Source organism: Temnothorax curvispinosus, unplaced genomic scaffold (genome assembly GCF_003070985.1).
Source record: "Temnothorax curvispinosus isolate PA1 unplaced genomic scaffold, ASM307098v1 QBEX01013471.1, whole genome shotgun sequence".
NCBI classification, from domain to species: domain Eukaryota; kingdom Metazoa; phylum Arthropoda; class Insecta; order Hymenoptera; family Formicidae; genus Temnothorax; species Temnothorax curvispinosus.
This window is the reverse complement of record NW_020223251.1, coordinates 118,443-141,477: the sequence shown is the minus strand read 5'-3', so window position 1 is coordinate 141,477 and position 23,035 is coordinate 118,443. Positions and strand designations below refer to the sequence as shown.

At 35.7% G+C, this 23,035-nt stretch overlaps 2 protein-coding genes across 4 annotated transcripts in view; one reads left to right on the top strand and one right to left on the bottom strand.

The window, feature by feature from the left end:
* The first annotated feature begins 1,549 nt into the window (after positions 1-1,549).
* The window catches only part of LOC112463625 (fatty acid synthase-like), a 138,274-nt gene continuing 116,788 nt past the window's right edge, over positions 1,550-23,035 (top strand). The window contains exons 1-2 of the mRNA XM_025030118.1: positions 1,550-1,658; positions 1,862-1,957. The gene's annotated coding sequence lies outside the window, so the exon portion shown is untranslated. The remainder of the gene's footprint in view (positions 1,659-1,861; positions 1,958-23,035) is intronic.
* LOC112463626 lies at positions 3,852-5,900 on the bottom strand. Of its 3 annotated transcripts, none has more exons than XM_025030122.1 (5): positions 5,718-5,900; positions 5,088-5,287; positions 4,800-5,013; positions 4,354-4,560; positions 3,852-4,099 (listed from the first exon to the last, which is right to left on the bottom strand). In XM_025030122.1, the coding sequence occupies exons 2-5, from the start codon at positions 5,169-5,171 to the stop codon at positions 3,852-3,854; spliced, it is 753 nt and encodes a 250-aa protein (XP_024885890.1). In that variant the 5' UTR covers positions 5,172-5,287; positions 5,718-5,900. The 3 variants fall into 3 exon arrangements, with proteins under 3 accessions (XP_024885890.1, XP_024885889.1, XP_024885887.1); XM_025030121.1 differs by having other exon boundaries at positions 5,732-5,900; XM_025030119.1 differs by lacking the exon at positions 5,718-5,900 and adding an exon at positions 5,460-5,668.

Sequence of the window (23,035 nt, the reverse complement as noted above, 5' to 3'; positions counted from 1 at the left end):
TTTGTAAGTACTAAATGATCTATTCATATTAATTCAACTTTTGAGATATTTTACTTGTGAAATTATCAAATAATTATAGAAAATAAAATTATAGCAGAAATTAAGATTGAATTTGGTTTATCCATGCATATATCAGATTTTGCAAATTATATGTAAAATTTTAATAAATTAATAGGATATTTAACTTTAGATCAAGGCCAATAATTGTCAAGTCAGAGCGATATCTTATATGTGTCCTTCTGTATTTATTGTTCAAACATAACGATCACGAAAAAAACATTCGTCCTCACGCAGAAAAAAGTTCTGAGGCCATCGTGCAAATTAGTTGCAAGTTTTGTTTAAGCTTATTGAGACGCATTTGTTATATTATAATTATATATATATATATATATATATATATATATATATATATATATATATATAACAAAGTATAATAAATACTGCACACTACATCTTTTTGGAGGCTTAGCCGAGATCAAATAGAACAAATTTGGGAGACGCGTGTTGCGAGATATCGGAGAGAATGATGTTGCGAGGTTTTTGAGATTGTCCTGCGGGTGACGATTGCGACGACGACGGCGGCGATAGTGAGAAGAGTGAATGACGAGAATTGATAAATGTTTTGGCTTCTTTCACATTATGTATTAGTGATATATTAGAAATGCATATATCTATCTCTAAAATGTACATTATACAGTTTTAGTCGGACGAAGAAAAAAACAACAAAACCAATTAAATATGCTTTAATTATCTAAAATATGGAGCGCTGTGAACATCTTAATGTTTATTTTATTTATATTTTTTGAACTGCAGACTAATATAAATATAATTAAGTACTAGTATAAGTTATCTAGATCCCATTGATACACACTTGACAAAACGAATGCAAGTGCGATAGTTAGCGCACTTTGTACTGTTGCATGTACGCTATATGCATTGGAACGATTATTTTCGAAATTCTTTTCTGATCTAAATATCAAGAGTAATAATAGTTGTATATTATCAGACAGACATAAGTGATAATCGTTGCATATTATCAAACAGACATATTATCAGACAGACATAAATAATAAAAAATTATAATTTTAATGCACTTTGACATCAATAATTTCAATTGTTAAATAAAACATTTTTTTTTTACATAAATTAGAAAACTTATAGTTACAATATACATATGAGTCTATAAAAAATGTTTCAGCAATATGCACATATCATTTTCATTCATTGCATAAAACATTATGCATATTCTTTTGTTATCTACAAAAATTGAATATGTCATAATCAAGCGACGCGATAGCCAAGTTGAAGGTCGCGACGCCAAGTACATAAAGAGAGAGCTAGCAGACGACGCTACTAAGTAACTTATCTGGAGTTTTCGGGCCGATCGATTTTCCAAATCAAATATCTCAAGAAAGAAAACTGCGATCGAAAATCTGACAACACTTTTCTAATATAACATTGATACGAGCTTTCGATTGCGACCAATCTGATTAAGATTAGTGAAGTCAATACTGAGATCTTGAAATCTCACATGTCAAAAATGTGAATTTTTTTGGCGAGATCTCAGCAAGAAGTTCAGATTTCAGTCACACGGACACGCGTTTGCACTCACACACGCAAAGCCAGTTTGTCACTCAAAACGCGTTCATACCGTTTTGGTCAGTACAATCAGTGTAAACCACATTCACACGCTCACATTCCTTGATGCTGATTAGTTATCTCGCTTATATGCAGATCAAATCTCGAAATTATCATAAGAGTGAAATTGATATTTAATTATGTTGGTTAGTTATCTCGCTTATTGAGTGTTAACGGCTTGTCAATGCGTGTCAAAAGGTCAAATTGGTTTCGCGTTTGACAGTGCGAGGTTACAGAAAGAGTTTCAAGAGAGAATTTTTCAACAAAGAGAGAAAGAGAGAGAGAGAGAGAGAGAGAACGGAAGGGGATACAAAAAAAGGTATATATTCCAAAATATGGTAAATATGCAGAATTTGGGCCTCCTCACCGATTTCGTTGATCTTAGCCCTCAGGGTACAATCTGGGTTAGCATAACCCGAGCGAATTTTGAAAGTAGCGCCATTTTAAAGGAAGTGAATGGTGGGGGTCCGTACCGGGGGGAGAAAAATCTTTGAGGTAGCTACTATGTAAGCGCCAAGGGGCAGCGTCACTTGATGTGCAATCGTATGATAAAAATCGATTTCCGAATCGATTTTAAATCGTACATGTAAAAATCGATTCCCATAAAAATCGGAGTGGAAAAAATCGATTTCGTGAAAATCGATTTTTTAAACGTAATTTTTTAAACGATTTAGGCCCAGTTTTACAAGTGTCGGTTAACTTTTAATCTTAGATTAACTCACTCTTCATCTCCTTCTAACGAATCTAACGTCCCCCTTAGAAAGAGACAAAGAGTGAGTTAATCTAAGATTAAAAGTTAACCGATACTTGTGAAACTGGTCCTTAGGAGTTACGTAGTTTCTATAAGATAAAGAGTAAAAAGTACTTTAAATAACGCATTGATCTTTTTCAATTTTCTTTATTAATCATTGAGCCAGTCTTTATATGCAAGCGATGACAGAAATAGTAATTGCTGCAAGTGTTTTGGTGAAAGCCTGTTTCGACGTTCGGTTAGAATATTACCCGCCTTGGAAAATAACCGTTCCGACGGGACAGACGTTGCCACTATAGATAAGTAGCAAAGTGCTACCTTTTTTAATATTGGATATATATTGTTATTATTCCAGTAGTTCAACGGATCATCATTTAATTTAGATGTCGATTGATTAACGTAATGTTTTAGGTCTGTCGGCATTTCATTTCTCGAAGAGATTTCTTCTTCATTAATTGTCTGATGTTTACTGAGGAGGCTCTTGTGGTAAGACCAGAGACTATCATGCACTATCATCGTTGGGGAGCTCTTCTTCTGGAGTAAAGTTTTCTTTATTTTGAATATTTAGTGATTCTTTAGAAATCAATTTCATTTCTCTTATAATCTTTTGCAGCGCTTGAGAGTACGCGAGTGGATTATTAAAATACAATTTTTTGAATCTTGGATCCAAGATCGTCGAAATAGCGTAAAGAGTAATGTATTCGACATTTCCGAATCTCTTCTCAAAATTGGCCAAAAGTAGATTTCTCAACTTAGTTCCTCCGCTTGTGGTCAAATTCGTCTCCAATTTATCAATTTTATTCTTGAGGAAGTTTACTAAAGGGATGACTCTGCTGGCCGTTACATAAGTTTGGCCACATGCTTCTCGCAATGCGTTTTCGACAGGCTTCAATATTTGGATCGTCTCTCTTGCAAGCTGCAATTCACTTGCTGATAACATTGCAGGCGATTTTGGAAACTTGAGCAGTACTGCGCTGACGCTTTCTGATATTTCAACAAATCGATCGAGCATAAAGTACGTCGAATTCCATCTGGTGGAAACACTTTGAATCAGTCTTTTATTAGTATATTTTCTGAGTTCATCCGCCGCTGCTACAGATTGTTTAAAAAACGTGACAAGTGCTTTTACTTTCTCGCACAAAGCGTGAACCATCGGTTCTTCATCGATGATCTTGGATGCAACAAGATTCAAAGTGTGAGCGAAGCATCCTATGTGTTTGTGTTTTCCGAAACTATCAGTGACTGCCTTCAGTATGTTTGCGCCGTTGTCTGTTACAACAGCGACAACTTTCTCTGTCGCGATTCTCCATTGGGTACAGGTATTCAGCAACCATTCGCTCAAATAATCTGCTGTATGTCGTTCTTCGAGTGGAGTCACGCCTAGCATAACGGATTGTAGTTTATTCTCCGACATAAAGTGTGCAGTCATTCCTAAATAACTTCGAGTATTCAAAGTATCCGTCTAGACGTCTGATGTTAACGTTATTGCATCCACAGCCGAAAGCTTCGTTTTCATAACCATGGATAATAGTTCGTATTTTTCTTCCATCAGACGTGTGATAGATTTTCGGTCAGGAACCTTATACAGAGGAATTGCTGTTTTAACGAAATGTTGAAATCCTTCGTCTTCCACTATTTGAAAAGGCTGATTATCCTTCGCTATCATAAATAAAATAGCGTTTGTAATTTGACCAGCTTTGTAACCTCCTTCTGAAAAAATAAATAACATTTATTATTCTATATGTTTATTATATTTATTATTTATTATATTGTATTATATTTATTATTTATTATATTTATTATTTATATATACGTTTATTATTATGTACATATTATATATATTATTATATTATATATACATATATATACATATTATATTTTGTTTTGATATAAAGAGCAGATACGAAATTACTCAAAAAACAAGAAGGCACGAGAAAAAAATAAAAATTAAAATTAATTTTTACTTCGGAAGGATTGTACATCTCGAAATGTCTTGTCAATCTTTGGTTGTTTAGATTTTGAAGGAAAGGTTGATGAAGCATCAGATTTAGATGAACCAGGCCTGGATGTGGTTGAAACATTTGATGAATCTGACAGTACGGCAATCTCACTACATTCTATCTCTTTAGTTTGTATCCCAGCAGGATCATCTGGATTATTAGCCTCACCTTCTGAAAAAATAAATAAAATTTATTATTCTATATATTTAAATCTATATATTTAATCCATATATTTATTATATTTATTATTTATATATACATTTATTATTATGTACATATTATATATATTATTATTATATTATATATACATATATATACATATTATATTTTGTTTTAATATAAAGAGCAGATACGAAATTACTCAAAAAACAAGGCACGAGAAAAAAATAAAAATTTAAATTAATTTTTACTTCGGAAGAATTGTACATCTTGAAATATACTGTCAATCTTTGGTTGTTCAGATTTTGACTGAAATGATGATGAAGCATCAGATTTAGATGAGCCAGGCCTGGATGTGGTTGAAACATTTGATGAATCTGACAGTACGACAATCTCACTACATTCTATCTCTTCAGTTTGTATCCTAGCAGGATCATCTGGATTATTAGCCTCACTTTGTTTGTCCTACATTAGAATATAGAGAATATGAGAGAATGTACATATTAAAAAACCAATCAAATACTTTCATTAAGTCATACATTAGATTCTGAGTTCAGATGCATTTTCTTGATTGTAGGCTCTGCTTCAATGACTTCGAGATGATTTCGTTTAAGGTGGCCCATCAAATTCGTCGTGTTGCCACTTGTTTTAACATTAACATGACAAATTTTGCATGAAGCACTGCCTTCACCTTTTACAAAATATTTCCACGTAGAACTCTTCTTTGACTTAGCAGACACTGCAAAGTGCAAAAACAATCATATTTTAAAGCAGTAAAGAGAACGTCAGATCGAAATATAGTTTGTCATGCAGATGAGTGTACTAAAAAAGTGTAAAAAAAGTTATTTGAGTAATGTTGAGTAGGTCATGCTATTCGACATTATTTAAAACAAATATTTTTTTTTGCTTACTGTTTACCCTGGTTAGAGACAAAAACAAACCAATGAAAGCCCAGAGAGTCCAATAAAAGTTAATAAAAATTTCTTCTTCCTTTTGGAAATTCCGTGCACATGAACACAAAACATATCATTACTTAGAACCTATCAGCCCACAACAATCTGCTGTATTAGTGCGAAAAATAGGGTAAAGTGCTATGCAAAGGATAGTAAATTTAAGGTTAACAGCATGCGTTTTCAAACGTCATTATCTATTTAAAACTTAATATTCACCTTCTTCTTCTTACCTTCTTACGTTTGTCTTGGCTCCTGCCTCTAATACGAGGTCAATATGGCTTGATCTTAATATTCACCGATATCAGTAGAATGTCTCAGAACAACGATGACGATTGACGATCGAATAACGAACCAAATTCGATATATGTATCATTAACGAGAATCTATCTGCCTACGACTAGAGAGCCTCTAGAGCCTTGTGTCCACGATGCTAGAACTGCGTCCAAGTTTCAGTTTAAGCCAATCAACTTGCAGCTCTTACAGAAAAGCAGCAGTTTCATTGGCTTAAACCGAAGCTCGGCCGCTGAGCCTCGTGCGGTAATGGGGGTATAGGAGGCGTCGCCTCGGGAATCGGCCCGAAATGTGCAACTAAATCCCGGCTCTGACTATTAATTTCAGAGTTAAAAACGGTCATTCCGCGTCAGAAAACAGCACAAAAAAATCGATTTTGGCCTTATAAAGATCGATTCTCTCAAAAATCGGATACTGTGGAATCGATACAAAAATCGATTTTTCTTGACGAGAAAATCGATTTTCATGAAAATCGATTCAGAATCGCACATCACTTCAGTCTACGTTTGGTGCTCAAGGTATACGAGTTTGAAAATTGAACTCGGGTAGTCTACACAGAGTTCGTACGGAACGTTACAAAATCCGTGTTTTTCAAACAAAAAAAATTTGTGTTTTTCGAGTATTTGCTGCAGTAGAGTATTCTGGTATGTATAATTTACTATTTTTAATATACTTTTGTGCATTCTAACCTCAAAATGATGCTCTGTAGCATACCAGCATAAGTTAGTTGACGCGCTTTAAACATTTAAATACTTTTAAAGCGCGTCACTAATCTATACGCCGAAAGAATATCATTTTGAATTATATGTTACACTTCTGACTTACCAACCAAACAGTTATCACGTGACTTCTTGCATGCGCGTGCGGCCACTGAGCATGTGCATATGGCCGCAGACATCGACATATAGTATGGACTGCGCGAAGGTATAGAAAAATGTGACCGGTCGGAAAGAAAGAGATAGCGACCGGTAGAGGTCAAGCTCTGTCTTTTTCTACTCAGTAGCGTGGTAACGGGCGTTTACACCCGGGGGTCAACAATTTATTTTCAATTTTTTGCGTTACGATTTGATTCAGTGTTATTATTTGTTCCATTAACGACTATTCTCATTATTCATATACTTTAAAGAGCATTTAGATACTGTTTTATACAATTTCGGAAAATCAAGATACACGGTAGTGTTTCGCACCAAGTACACGCGGAGTGAGACCGACCGTGACTCTTTTACGCGACGCGACGATTTGGAAGTACTCGAGATGTTTAGTATAATACGCGGATATATAGTAATACAATCAAATAAATAGTAATACACAAGAATTTCTGTGCATAACCTTTTGCTTCCTCATAGAGAAAGCTGTTTTCATGAAAAAAATTTTGCACATTTTTTTTCAAATATTGTAATATATTTTGCATTATAACCATTTCACATAACACATGTTACAAGTCAATATAAACATTGTATATATTATATACTATACAAAAATAACAAAAATGTTACATTTAATTTCGAGAAATTTTATTGATTTTTAAATAAAACAGTTTTGTTACATTTCGATCTTTATTCTAAGCTGCTCTTGTTGTTCTAAGTTGGATGTTCCTTCATGATGTAATCAAACTTTAAAAAAATTTTTAGAATTTGAATAAGTAGTTTTAAACGGTGATGATCTTCGCAGTTTCTCTTATTCTCAAACACAGTGGGTGGAATATATTCAAGAGAACTTGTTATCAAGACGTTGGAAATGTTTTTGGTTTGAAAAACGTTGTGCGTTCTAAAACGTTCTTCTGCTATTAGACATGTTTGTATTAAATCAGCCGAAGCTTCCATTAATCTACCTTGACATTTCCCAGGTAGCACAACGTCGTCAATTAGACGTTTTTTTTACGTACGCATTCGCCAGAACGTACGTCAAACTGACGGTCAGTATGACGTCTAAATGACCCTATATTGATGGCCATTTGTCACAGCATAAATAACGTCATCGGATGACGTCAAATTTACATCAGTATATGACGTAAGTCATTATAATTTTAAAAATGCTCTAAAAATGACATAAATATGAGTCATTTAAGGGTATGTATATGCCTTATATATGTATATGTATAATGCTTTTGTAAATTAAGAATTTTAGAAAAACAAAAAAAAAATACATTTATTATGTATATGTTGTGTGTGCATACAGCCGCGCGGTCACCCATCCCAATCAGTACCGCACTTAACGTTGCTTGACATCGATGATCGAACGGACTAGTGGTGATCCTTTGACTCTGGCGCTTCCTTGTTACTAATACTCCTATATAACATATCTTTATAGTGTTAAAAAATTGTGTAATGATAATAACCGGTAAATATTAAAAATAATAACGTAATTACAATTAATGTACAATAATAATTAATATAAAATTCGTATATTTAACATAATATAATATTAATATAATAATGTTAACAATATATGAGAACGCCTAAAGACGCTACCTAACAAAATAAAGAATTTATTTAATGAATTAAATCAAAGTTGAAAAATAATTAGAAATCAAATTTAAAGAAACATAAATCTAAAAGAAATCAACCTTTACTTTATGTATGTGCATATATGTTCACGGAGTAAGTTATAGTACTATATTTTCTATTATTCTTATAATATTTCTGCAATGTTGTTCTAATATTTCAACGAAATGTTGCAATTGTCTCTACAACATTGCATTGCAACTTGTAACGTTCCTGCATTTTCTTGCAAGCTTTATGCTATATGGATCTGTTTTAATTAAGAAAAACTCAAAAAATAAAAATAAAATTGTAGTGTACCAAATTTGGTCTTAAAATAACGTCTAATTCATGTCCTTTTCATGACGTCATACTTTCGTCCACAATAAGACGCCAAATACACGTCATATAAATGACATATGACGTCTTGGACGAAAAATGACCTTAAATTGACGTCAAAAAGACCATGTGCGCTACCTGGCCTTACCTTTCTTAGTCTGTATAGCGGAGAAACATTTTTCTGACTTGAGCAATTTTACGCAATCCACACATTTAACAGACTTACTTAGACTCTTAGCTATAAAACCTGCTATGTACGCGATAATGTGATTAATGTACGTTTTATTAACATTTTTAAATAGCGAGGGTATACAATGGTCATGATCTAAAGAAGTGCTTGAAGAAATCCTAAGAGTTTTACTGATTTTATGCATGTCGTAAATATCATTATCATGAGTTTTAGGAGCCGGCTTATCGAGAACTTTGGGAGTTTGTAATAAACAAGTACTATCTTGAAGTAGACAATTTGCATTATCTGAGCCTTTGATTTGCGCATAAACCAATAACCACTTGAATGCAGACTCAAACTGCTTGGCGGTCGGGTTGTTGTTGTGTCTACCGCGAGATCTAATAGCTGAGAAGAAGAGCTCGACGTGATCTTGAGAGAGTTTGTATGTCAGCAAATACTCTAAGGGTGCAGTTTCTGACGTTGACTATTTATCGAATATAGCAATAACATTTTCTAAGGCGCTCATGATACCAAAGAAACCCATTCTTCGTTTTGACTCAAAAATCGGTTTATTACCATCTTTAAGTGTACTGATGAAAGTCTTGTATAACTGAATATTTGATCGGATTTCAGCTACGTTGTTTCTATTTATGCATTGTTTACTGGGAACTTTAGCCACTTTTTGTCGAGAATTCAGGAGATCAAAACAATTATTCATAATGAGACAAAATTTTTCTGTGGCTTCAGATCCAACAAATTCGGGATGTTTTACATCACATCTAAGAAAATGGAGCGCGTGAGCTGTACTCGCGCTGAATGTCTGTGTTGCTAATTTAACTTTCATCTTTTCTTGGGCCTAGTTTAAATGACGTTTTCTGATTTTTGTGGCTGCATGTAGTCCATACTTACATTGTACTCTTACAAGGGCCTGAAAATATTTCCATTCTATAGCATTTCCTTCATTATCGTACAGAATTTTTCTTGTAGCTAACGCATTCCGAACTAGTTTAATGGCATGACAGGCATCAATTATTACAAAAATAGGCTCTTTGGTAACAGAATGCGGAAAATGCATGCTCGCTTTTTCTGTAAAATTAAATTCTGCACCTAGCTTCTTAGCCATTTTTACATTACTCTGCTCCATCGAATGTCAGTGAAACTACGTTGATTCCAATATCATGCAAACTCGTTAAACATTGTGATACAAACCGTGCTCTTTCTTCTTCATTTAAACTATCAATAAAATGATAGCCCATAGGAATTTTCCAATGCTCATTTAAACAAACAACCATCACTACCATGGCTTGGGTTGCCATTACAGTGCTTTTGTTTTTATCGCTACTATCATTAGCATCGCTAACAAAACCGGTATATTTTGTTCCACCGTAAGTGCTTTCTAATGGCCATATCATCAACGGTAACACTACATAATAAAATTTTTTTCTTTTTTTGAGCTAGTAGCAGCTTTCCTTCAAGTACTTGTAATGCTGGTTTAGATATTCCTGGTCTACTATCAATAGACGTAAACCATTTTCGAACAGTGGAAGGATGAGGTAGAGAGATGGAAAATACTTTTCGTATATATGCATAAGTCTTTGATGACAAAAATAGGAGAGTTGATGCGAAGGTTCGTAGTTGTAATGGGAATTCTAAGATTTTTTTTTCTTTGAAATGATTTGTTTAAATAAGGCCTCAGCTACGGGATCCATCGTAGACTAAAGGAAATAAATAATATATAATAAATTAATTTCTGAGTAAATGCAAAAATGCAGTAAAATTGATGATCTATGCTATGTCGCACCAAGATTTAACCAAAGCCGACATTGCAGATTTCTCCTTTCATAAATATAGAGTCCAATGCAAATAATCGCAATATAAAAAATTTTTTAATAAAATGAAATAAAATTTCATATTAGTATTTTAAATAAAATTACAATTGCTGTATGTATAATTACGACATAAACAAAGATTTATTAAATTCGATGATTAATTTACTAATTTATTTACTGTGTTTATTTCAGAAAAAAAATAATAAACTTACAGTATGTACATTTACAAAATCTAATCTAATGTAATCTAATAATTAATCACAATAATTGAAGATCAACGAACATGTGACGCGCAATTCACATGAGCAGGAAATTGTAAAATTCAATAATTATTATTAGGCACCAAGATCTGCCGCAGACTACGGTAAATGTTTACAATTAGGGCCTGACTTCCGATGACCTTGACCTTGACATATGTTTTCAAGGTCACCCTCCTGAGTGACCTTTAGAAGGTTTTAGTCAGGGGTCGCTTCTTATTAAAAAGTTATAAACAAAAAAAGTTTCGAAAATATAGCAGTTATTTTAAGGACTGAGAGGCATAAACGACTAATATTACGTTTTTCTTTAAAGCAGAGAATACTTTATTTCGCGAGAAAGTCGCTGCTTTACCAAAACACAACATTTAAAGTAGTAAATTGTTGATAAATTGAAGTCTTTTTGTTAAAGCAGAGAATACTTACATGGGTTAGATGACGCGCTTTAAACAGTTGAATACTTTTAAAGCGCGTCATCTAACCCATGTGGCATCTCGCATATTAACTTTCCACGCATGAAAAGTTCACGCATACACTTTCCACGCGAACCGAGGTTCACCCACACCTCCCTGCTTTCGGGGGAGGTGCGGTAGCCCCGAAATAGTTCACGCATACACTTTTCACGCAACCCCCGACTAAAACCTTCTGAAGGTCACTCAGGAGGGTGACCTTGACAACATATGTCAAGGTCAAGATCATCGGAGGTCAGGCCCTAAACCCAGTAGTCTAGGTAATTGTAAACATTTACCCAGACTACTGCAAGACCGACATTGATTATTCTCATATTTATATAATAATTGATGTACTAATTTATTCATTGCGTTCATTAACAGTATTTTTTATATCACTTACGTGTAAGAGTTTTACTTCATCTTCCATTATTAAATTCTTCTTGAATAAATGTTTTGTCAACAATTTCAAGCTCGAAACCTTCTGTTTCAACCGTCGAACTTTACGCTGTAAGCACTCAATCTTTTTTTCTTTATTTAATAGTTCTTGTTTTGCAGCGTTTCACAAAGCTTTTCCTCGTATTGATGACTCGGAAAGTTTTTCCCATGTGAGATCAGTTAGTCGAATCTTTTTTGCAGCAATAACTTCAGTCAGTGCTGGTTATTGTTTCCGCCTATAAAACATTATACATACATATTTACAAAATCATATATTATTTAACTCTAATACTACATAAACAAAAATATTTAAAAATTTAAAATAAAATACATAATATACTTACTTATTTGATGTGGCCAACTCTTCAATACTTGATCGCAATGTTGGTTCATTGGTTGGGATATTACTGGTTTGTATAGAAGAAAATTCTGTCGTGTTCGGAATATTTATTGGAGCACTTATATCAAGATTTATAGTTGGTTTAGTCCCTGGTTTCAGAAACCTTCTTCCGTCGATTAGCCCATAACAAAAACATTCAGTGTCAAAATGTCTCGAACAAATGGTTGTTGCTTTTTCTATGACTTCTTCCGATTTTCCGATAATATCTAGCCATTGTTGTCGAGCGATAGAGTTTGACGAAAATCTACAATGAAAAAATAACCCAAAATTCACAAAAGTGTCACATGCGTGATACATAACCCAATCTAATAATTGTTTAATTTAATAATCTAATAATATTTGTAGTTACAAACTATTATTACTCACCAATGAAACGACAAATCTTGCGATTTGTCTGATCTCTTTTTGCAGATAAAACACGTGAACATTATACTTAAAGAATGTTTTTTTCAGAATTAATGTACGACGTCAATTGACGATTAACACACTCTTTATAATACAAAGAAATGGGTTCCTCGTCTTTGCAATACGTTCCTTACATCCTCTGGGTGGGGATAAAAGCGACCAATAGAAGCATTAGAAAAAGATAGCAATTGACCTCTACCTTGTTCCCTCCTTGTCTAATTCTCCGGACACTTTTTGACGGCTTTTATGTAAGGATCGCGCAGTCCATACTATATGTCGATGGCCGCAGGGCATGTTCGTAGTCGCTACATCTCGTCGGTATGACAGGTCTCATAACCTAATAGTCATCAACTTTAACTGTTAATATCTCGCTTCGCGGGGCAGAGCGACATTTTTTTCTGCCAGATTCTTTTGTTTCACGCAAAAACGCGTCGATTAAGCCCAAGTTCAACAAAATCGGTGAGGAGGCCCAAATTCTGCATATTTATCAAAAAAATTTTAACATATCCCACACAGCACATTTTATCTGAGAGACGTCCTACAGACATCATTTTGAGATATCTCAATAACCGCAGGACATCCCAAAATGTTCTCAGATATCCGGTGGATATCTAGCAGATGCACAAGTGTCCGGCTATTTAGTATCTTGCAGACGTTTTAGATGACGTCCACAGGATATCTGAGGCAGACCGAAAAATGTCGCAAGATAATAATTATATGGGCGCTGCTACTTTTATATATATATTTAAGATTTCACTCCTAGGAATAATGAAAATACTGCCAGTCTAATTGAAGTGAAATTTCACTTTTCGAATAAGTGAGTTATTCATTCTTTACTTGGAATGATTCTTCAACTCTGGAAAGAGTGACATATTTCACTGAATAATTATTCATCCGACATAAAAAAAATTATTTATTTCGAAATTTTATTAGGGTAGACCGGGGCACGTTTTCACACATTTGGTTCAATATTTTTTGTATTTTTTACATTCAATATTTAAGAGTACTTTGATATGCCAAAATTTCGAGTGAACCCTCAGCTTCAATTGGATAGTATCGAATTTTGTGTGATTGTTACTCTACAGTTCTTACATAACAATAAATAACGACAGGTCGTTTGTGACAACGTGCCCCGTGACTGGGGCACGTTGTCACATCAAATGTAATTGCATGCAAAATGTTATCCAAACTGTATTCAACGTAAATATCAATATATTATAGTGCGCTGCAATGTAAAAAAGTAAAATCCTTCACAAAAACATTTATTTTATTTCAAAAAAGTACAAAAAGCACAAAGTTTTCGTCTTAATCTAAATACAAGGATACCACTCGAATGCGCAACTTGATTAATATACACATTTTTTCTTTTATAATCATGTCGGTGATTAAACATAAAATATTTTTACTCGTTATCGTCATCCGAAGATTCGTAATAGATTCCCATCAAATTCGTGACAACGTGCCCCGAAGGAATTTTTTTACTTCAAACAGCCTCATGGCCGACACGTTTGAGATATTCATAAGGTTAGGTATTGCACGCGGTAGGTAAAAGTACATACTTTAAGATAATATAAAGGTCTGTTCTGAAAAAACATAAGCTTCATGTCCAGTACGTTGAATATTAGACAATAAAATTTTACTTACGGTCGCAAAAAACTTTCAAGTTGATTTTATGTCAACACGGCTGGAGCAATTTCAACACTGTAAACACACCAAAGATGGGCATACACTAACACGTTTTGGGAATGACGGGTGCTGCCCTGTGGTTATTAGTTTTTTAAATAAAGCCGATGTGACAACGTGCCCCGTGTGACAACGTGCCCCGGTCTACCCTACTATTTTTTAACTAAATTTCTCACACAGCACAGGATATTTTGAGGGACAAAATAAGTTTTATCATACTACTAATAAATTACAAAAAAAATATTTTTTCATGTCAATTAATAAAAAAATAGCGGCTGCACAGCATTTCTCCGTCGATGCCTTTTTTCCACGGCCGGAAATGTAACTCATGCAATTTTTGACCTGGAACAAAAAAACCAAAATTTTTTTGATTTTTTCGATTTTATCAAAAGACACGGTAGTGTCTCGCGCCAAGTACACGCGAAACCGACCGTGACTCTTTTACGCGACGCGACGGGTTGCGAGTACTCGAGATGTTGAGATCTCGATAACGAGTGAACGGATCAAGTTCTAAGTAGACTTGATCGATAGCTTGGGGTCCAATTAGGGGGAGGTTTCTCTTATAATATTCCGCTACGTGCCCTACAAGCGGAAATATTGCGACGCAAAGTCCAAATGTAAAAATTTTTTATTAAGATATGTCGTTGTCGTCGTCTACGTCGACTGCTCTCATCTCAATATTATTATGATTATCAGAGAAACGTCACTTTCACTTTTTTGACGCTAGCGGCGCAGGTATCGCCAGTTTCGATATCGCGCGCGTATTTCGAAATTAGGTCGATAGACTTATCGGTCAGGAGGAAGATATTAGATATCTATTTAGGTAAAGGTATATACTTATGTAATATATATTCAGTCAATTGCTTCATGTTTATCTGGAGAGATTTCGTATCCTTACATCGTATTACCAACGCTGCCGGAAAAGAAGGTTTTCTACGCTTGGCAGAAAGTGCCGCTAGGGAATTTTTAAGTCGATTTTTATGAATCAAGCTTGAATTCGATGTCTAGGTATCCCAGGTTGCCGATGACGAAGTCCAGATAGTGCCTTCATAGTTTTCGGTGTCCAGGTGTAATAATACCTTGAATTCGATGTCCACGTGTCCCAGGTTGCCGATAACAAGGTCCATATAGTGCACTTTGTAGTTTTTGGTGTCTAGGTGTATTAATAACTTTAAATCTGAATGTAGGACACGTAGATATCGAATTCGAGGTATTAATACACGTAGACACCGAAAACTACGGAGCGCACTATGTGGACCTCGTCATCGGCAACGTTGGACACCTAGACATCGAATTCAACGTATTATTACACCTGGACCCCGAAAACTATGGAGCGCACTATCTGGAACCCGTTATCGGCAACTTGGAACACGTGGACATCGAATTCGAGGTATTAATACACCTGGATACCGAAAACTATGGAGCGCACTATGCGAACCTCGTCATCGGCAACCTAGGACACCTAGACATCGAATTCAAGCTTGATTCATAAGAATCGACTTAAAAATTCCCTAGCGGCAGAATTAAAACTATGTCATGACATAATAAAAATTCGCTGAATTAAAATTATGTCTACATCCGACATAATAAAAATTGGACGAATTAAAATTATGTCTAGACATAATAAAAATTGGATGAATTAAAATTATGTCTTAACATAATAAAAATTGGATGAATTAAAATTATGTCTGACATAAAAATAATTCCGTATTTTTATTATGTGTATACACATAATTTTAATTCATACAATTTTTATTATGTGTACACATAATTTGTTTTCGAATGAACGTAAAACGTATTTGTTATAATATCCATTATTGAAAATCGATATGCGCGACAAAAGCTCTTATACATCATTAATTATGTTATTATTTATTATATATATTTCTATCCATATATTTTCAGTATTATTGTTACATTAGAAAAATTATTGGCATTTAGGATACGAATCTTTTTCCGTTAGTTTGTAAGTTTCATGATTAAAAAGATCATGTCATATTATTAACATATACCTAAGATTTATAGAATCGTTATTAATTTTATTATATATCTCAATTGCGCGAATCTCAAATATGTTTTGTAAAAATTATGCATAATATTCCTATGCAAGGATACTTGTTTAATTATTTCTTTCTATTGCATTTAAGTATAGAAAAATAATTTCTATGTGTTTGCACTTTATATTTAATGAGCAGGCAATTAAATATATATGATTCAATTTGCGTCTATGTCTCTTTATTGACTGACATAGTTATATACTTTTAAATTTTTTTCTTTTCTGAAATTCAATCAATTGAATAGCAAAAACTACGTTATCATATTATATATTTTTGGTACGTAGTGTGCAAATTTATTTTGAAATGAAGATTATATATTTTCTACTGAATTATTTACACACACGTGCGGTTTCAGAGAATCATTTTTCGCCATTTCAAATATGTTCCTACTCAACTGTTAAAATATGAAAGATAATTTTATCTAGTTGTGACATTCGCTCGAATTCCTGAAATAATTTTCAAGGATGTGAGTACGAATATATATATATATATATAGGGGAGACCGGGGCTAAGCCGACAGCGGGGCGAACTTGACACTAGGCTTTTTGCCAATTTAAATCTATTGTAGAAACTTGCCTTTGCTACTGTAAATGCGTCTTTATGTGCCAGTATTATCAACGGAATTTGGTAACATTCTGAGTTATAGTGTAATTTTTAACGCAACATAAGTGTTTTTGATAGTGAAAAGTAATTTTTCTGATCTCTCAAAAATGTTTACTCTTTCATCGAGCTTTACTCTTGCGAATCTACCGGTAAGTGATTTTGATGGGAAATTCGATGCTTTATACAAATCCGATAATAATTTTTGCATATTTTCAAAATTTATATATTTTTGGAGTAACAAAAGTAAAAAACGACGTTCGGGGCTAAGTCGACACGACGCCACCGGGGCAAAGACGACACTAACCTAAAGTGACATTATCGCAAAAAAGGTCACTGTTTCGTCCGATTCCGATGACGATTTAAGGAACATCTGTTGCGTGTGTTCGGAAAACATTTCATTAGCTTCTAATAACAAACAATGCATCTTATGCAACCGTATGGCTCATGACGAATGTGTGCGCACATCTGATCGCGAGTTTACGTGTATAAATTGTTTTTCAGACAGTTCAGAAAAAGATAATTAAAAGTTTAATTTTTTTTCTCATTATTTTAAATAATTGTTTACTTTATTCCGACTTTTTTTGTTTCTAATACACAATGTCTTTTCATTTGATAAACAAAGTATTTTTATTTTTAAATAATAAAAAAATAAGTTCCAGATCAAATTGTGTCGATCAAACAAAGTGTTGAGTTTGCCCCGGCGGGGTGTTGAGTTCGCCCCGTCATTTTTCAATTTGTCTTCGCGTCACTTTTCCTTTCCTGGCGGCAAAACAAAGCGACGTACAGCAAAACTTTCTGAATCAATTTTGTACCTGAAGAAACACTCTTTAAATATATATCATTGAATTTGCCTAAAAATTTTAATTAAATATTAAAAATTGCCTTTGAAAAAATAGTGTGGCTTAGCCCCGGTCTCCCCTATATATATCGTACTATTTAATATTTATAATTAATAAAAAATTATAAACGATGCGTTATGTATAAGAAATTTAACAGAATTGCTTTTATCAAATAGAATTAATTTGCGATTAGTTGAAGGGAATAAAAGAATAAACAAATCAGGTAAATTTCAGACACGTGTTACAGGTGTCCATCTATAATTATCAAAAATATCGATACCTGAAGATATCGGTATATACAGTTGCGAACAACATTCAGTAAGACACGCGAATAAAAATAAATAAAGAATTTTACAGTTAACGACTTATTAACATTAATCATGCTATATTGCGATTATGATTTATGTTAAAATTGAAAAATATATACAAGGTGTACAACTGAAAGGGTTACAGATTATTACTTTTAAAAAACTAAGCAAAATATTAAATTGTTGTTTTCTTTAGAAATAATAGTCCGTAACACTTTTAGCTTCATACCTTGTATATACTGTTTATAAAATTATAAGATATATTGTTTATAAGATTAAGATGCGTAACACTACAAAAAGGCGTGATATCCGTACGAAATTATTTTTCAAAAAAAAAAGGTAAAAAAGGCGCTAAGTACACGCATAGTAGTGTATATGTATTATGTTGTTACCCTGTTATGTTGTTACCTCGAAAAAAACAAAGTGGAGTATTATACCTCCAAGCTTTACCCTGTACATACTGTTTATAAAATGCGTAATACTACAAAAAGGCGTGATATCCGTACAAAATTACCTTTTTTTAAAAAAAGGTAAAAAAAGGCGCCAAGTACACGTATAGTAGTGTATATGTTGTTACCTCAAAAAAGAAAAAAGAAAGTGGTAGTATTGTTACGCCCGTGCTGGACACTGAGTAGAGAAGTCGCGGAAAGCTGTGAAGCGCGCTCCTTGACAACGGGAGTTTGTTGATGGATTTATTGATTTTCTGTCTGGCAGATTTTTGGAATCCGCACGCGTTCTGTTTTATGAGCTTGGAATAAACGCATTTTTTAAGTTCTTTTGAGTTCTCTTTTCTTTTGCGAGTTCCGCAAAATACGTGCGCAAGTGTGGAGTGCGCGATAGTGTTACGGCGGCAAGCTTACTCGACGAGCGCACTTTGGGGGCTCGTCCGGGATACAAGGCGACGAACGCAGTATCCCGAACAGGATGACGACCACGCACACCCCGCCGAGGACCCGTTCGCAGGCCGCGGCGTCGGCAACAACGGAGGCGGGCGCGACCCATTCGCAGCATGCGGGGGCGACGGAGGCAGAGGCGGGTGCTTTCAAAGCTGTTTACTTGGAACTTCAAAAGCTGCACCAGGAGCGGCGGCTGGAGCAACAGGAGCAACAGCTTTTCCGCAGCGAGTTGGAGGCTCGCCTGAAGGAACGCGACGCTGCGGTGGCACGTCTTCAGGAGCAACTCGCCGTACATCAGCTAAGTCCCTCCAATAATGTTTTTCGCGGCGAAATTTCGACTAAGGCGACGCGTGAGATAGGCGCGTATGAGGGCGCGTGTGCGGGGCGCGCCGCGTGCGGAAATTCGGTCGAGCCGCTGCGTGTGATGGGCACGGGCAAGGGCTCGTGTGCAGGGCGCACTGCGTGTGGAGGTTCGAGTGAGACGTCGCTCGGTTATAAATTAAAGCCTGACACGTTCGACGGAAGTGTTCCTCTGCGCGAATATTTAGCACAGTTCAATTTAATTGCGCAAGCGAATGGCTGGGAGGAATCTTCGAGAACCGTGGCTTTAGCCTCGAGCTTAAGAGGGAAAGCGCGTGCCGCATTGGATGGGGTAACCGAATTCGAGAGCCTTTGGTATTCTGAATTAGAAGCTAGATTAGAGTTGCGTTTTGGCAAAGCGCATGTGTCTCAAACGTTTTACCACCCAGTTCACTAATCGGAGACAAAAACCCGGAGAAGATCTGCCCGTTTTGGGAGCGGATTTAGAACGTTTAGCGCGTTTAGCCTATTCGGAATGCTCGGCCGAGGTGCGGGATAAGATTGCGTGCGCCCAGTCCGTTGCGGCGCTTTCTGACGGTTTCGTAAAACGAACTCTTTAGTTAGAGGGATTAATTTCCTTGAGAGCCGCCATAGAGAGGGCCATGGCAATAAAAGTCATCCAAGCGAATAGTTTTTCGCGGAAATTTGAAAGTAGAGATCTCGGAAAAGGCAGAGCTGGGAACGAAATTAAATCGGCGGGGAATGAGAAAGATGAAAAGAGTTCTGCAAATTTTAAGAAAAATTTGGGTTTCAGGACGAGATTCGGGCGTGAGGAAAAGGAGTGCTGGCAGTGCGGTGCCAAAGGGCACTTTCGGTCGTAGTGCCCTTCTCTAACTACGGAAGAGAAGGGAAACTCGGAATAGCCGAGCTCAGCGGGGCATGTTCGGCTCCGGGGTGCAAAGGCCCTGCGAAATTAAGTAGGATAAGCAGCGGGTTAAGTGATTTTTGTTTTCGCGGCCGAGTTAATGGCCGAACTTGCGTCTTTAGAATAGATACGGGCTCCGATGTGTCGGTACTTAGGGAAGATTTGTTAGGCCTTTGAAATCACCCACTCCTGTAGAGAGATATTTCTTGACCTATCCAACGGGAGAAACGGTTCCTGTAAAACATAGAGTGGTGGTTGGAATCGAAATAGGGAAATTTTCTTTGGATTTTCCGGTAATCATAGCGGCCATAAAAGACGAGTGTATTCTAGGAGCGGACTTTCTTTCAAAAATAAGGGTAGGAAGCGTTTTCTTTTCGGTTTTTGAGGAAACGGTGTCAGAGAGTCAAGAAAACTTTTTCTGTTTCCGAATTTGTAGTTTTGATAAGGGGATTTCTTTTTTTCTTAAAAAATTCTTTGAGAAAAATTCCGAAACTCTCAACGCTTCTTAAAAGGAGCAGTTTGCTGAATTGGTGATCGAATTTCAAGATGTCTTTTCGGAAGATGTGGTTGCAGGAAATTGCTCCGTCGTTGAGCACGCTATTAGGGTGAAAAATTCTTTTCCGATTAAACAGGCTCCTAGGCGAATTCCACTGCATATGCGAGAAGAGGTGGAAAAAATTTTAAACGAAATGAAACAACGTGGTGTCATCGAAGAATCTCATAGCGCCTGGGTTTCTCCAGCTGTTTTAGTTAAAAAGAAAGATGGAACGATTAGATTCTGTATCGATTTCAGGAAGCTCAATGCCATTACAGAAAATGATTCTTATCCTATATAGGAAATGGCTTATGGGGCAGTTTACTGTAATGCCATTTGGATTATGTAATGCTCCTGCTACTTTTGAGCGTTTGATGGAGCAGGTTCTTCGTGAGATATTGAATAAGATCTGTATGGTTTATTTGGATGATGTCATCATCTATAGTAAAACTTTCGAGGGAATGCTGGCAAATTTAAGGGAAGTATTTCTTCGTTTACGGGGTGCAAATTTAAAACTCAATCCAAAAAAATGTATTTTCTTCGGGAGAGAAGTGAAATACTTAGGCCATGTCGTTTCAGAAAAAGGAATCTCCACTGATTCGGAGAAAATTAAAACCGTTCAAGAGTGGCCTATTCCTCAAAATAAGAAGCAAGTGCGAAGCTTCTTGGGACTCTGCTCTTATTATAGGAAATTTGTGAAGAGATTTTCTCTTATTGCTAAGCCATTATTTTCTTTAACTGAGAATCTTACAAAATTTGTGTGGGATGGGCGTTGTCAGGAAGCTTTTGAGAAGCTTAAACAAAACTTAATTTCTCCTCCTATTTTAGCTTTCCCAATAGAAAAAGGAGAATTTATTCTTGATACTGACGCTTCAAATCACGGCTTGGGCGCGGTACTTTCTCAGATTCAGGATGGTAGGGAGAGGGTCTTAGCTTATTATAGTCGGGTTTTGAGCAAGTCTGAAAGGAACTATTGCGTAACTCGTCGGGAGCTGTTAGCTTTGGTGGAGGCTTTGAAGACCTTCCATCACTATTTATATGGACGTGAATTCTCGGTTAGAACGGATCATATTTCGTTACGCTGGTTGATGTCTTTTAAGAATCTAGAAGGGCAGTTAGCACGTTGGATGGAACGCCTACAACAATTTAATTTTGTAGTCAAGCACCGAGCAGGAAAGGTGCACGCAAACGCTGACGCGTTGTCTAGGCGTCCATGTGCGGAAGGAAACTGCAGATATTGTGATAAAGTGGAAATGGGGGAAGAAAGTATTGTAAGGGGAGATGTTAGAAAAATAATCTTCAAAGAAATTGAATCTGCGGACTGGAAAAGAATGCAATTGGAGGACCCTTCAATTGTAGGAATTTATCGTGGAAAAGAGGAGAATTGGCGACCTCTTCGTCAAGAAATAGCTCAGAGAGATTCGACTGCTAAGGACTACTGGCTCCAATGGGATTCCCTGGTGATTAAAGACGGGATTTTGTGTGAAATGGGAGTCTCCAAATTTATGTTCCGTTGTTTTTCAAACTATAGTTCCTCGAGGAATGATTTCGCGAATTTTAGAAGAAGCTCATGATTCTTCCACAGGTGGCCATTTTGGTGTCAATAAGACCTTAGAGAAGATCCGGAAACATTTTTATTGGGCTTTCTGTAAGCAGAATGTCGAACATTGGTGTACTTGTAAAGTTTGCGTTTCAAAGAGAGGGCCATCTGATAAAGGAAAGTCTTCTATGCAAATTTACAATGTCAGTGCGCCTTTCGAAAGAATTCAAATGGATGTTCTTGGTCCCCTTCCAACTTCTTCTTCGGGAAATAAATATTTGTTGGTGGTTACGGACTGTTTCACGAAATGGGTGGAAGCTTTTCGTTTGGAAATATTAGGGCTAAAACGATTGCGGAAGTTTTCTTGAGTCAAGTGGTTTCTAGATACGGCATTCCTTCGGAATTACATACTGACCAAGGAAGAAATTTTGAATCTCGATTATTCTTGGAACTAACTCAGTTATTGGGAATTAAAAAAACAAGAACTACTCCATTTCACCTTCAATCCAATGGTCAGGTGAAACGTCAACATCAGACGTTGTTAAATTATCTGGCAAAGTTTGTTGCTGAAAATCAACGAGATTGGGATCGTTAGATTCCATTAGGGTTGTTGGCGTATAGGTCTTCTAAACACTGAAACTACTGGTTTTACTCCTTTTGAATTGCATTTAGGTCGGGAGTTAAGATTACCCTTGGATCTACTTCGCGAACATCCTCCTGGTTCTGAGACTATTCCTTCGGAAAGAGAATATTTCCGTCACTTGAAAGGAAAAATGGATCTTATTCATAACATT

Coding starts and splice junctions, on each gene's coding strand:
- LOC112463626 (XM_025030119.1), bottom strand. Junction 4,561..4,799: donor AGATGTACAATTCTTCCGAA/GTAAAAATTAAT, acceptor TTATTTTTTCAG/AAGGTGAGGCTAATAATCCA. Junction 4,100..4,353: donor AGATGTACAATCCTTCCGAA/GTAAAAATTAAT, acceptor TTATTTTTTCAG/AAGGAGGTTACAAAGCTGGT.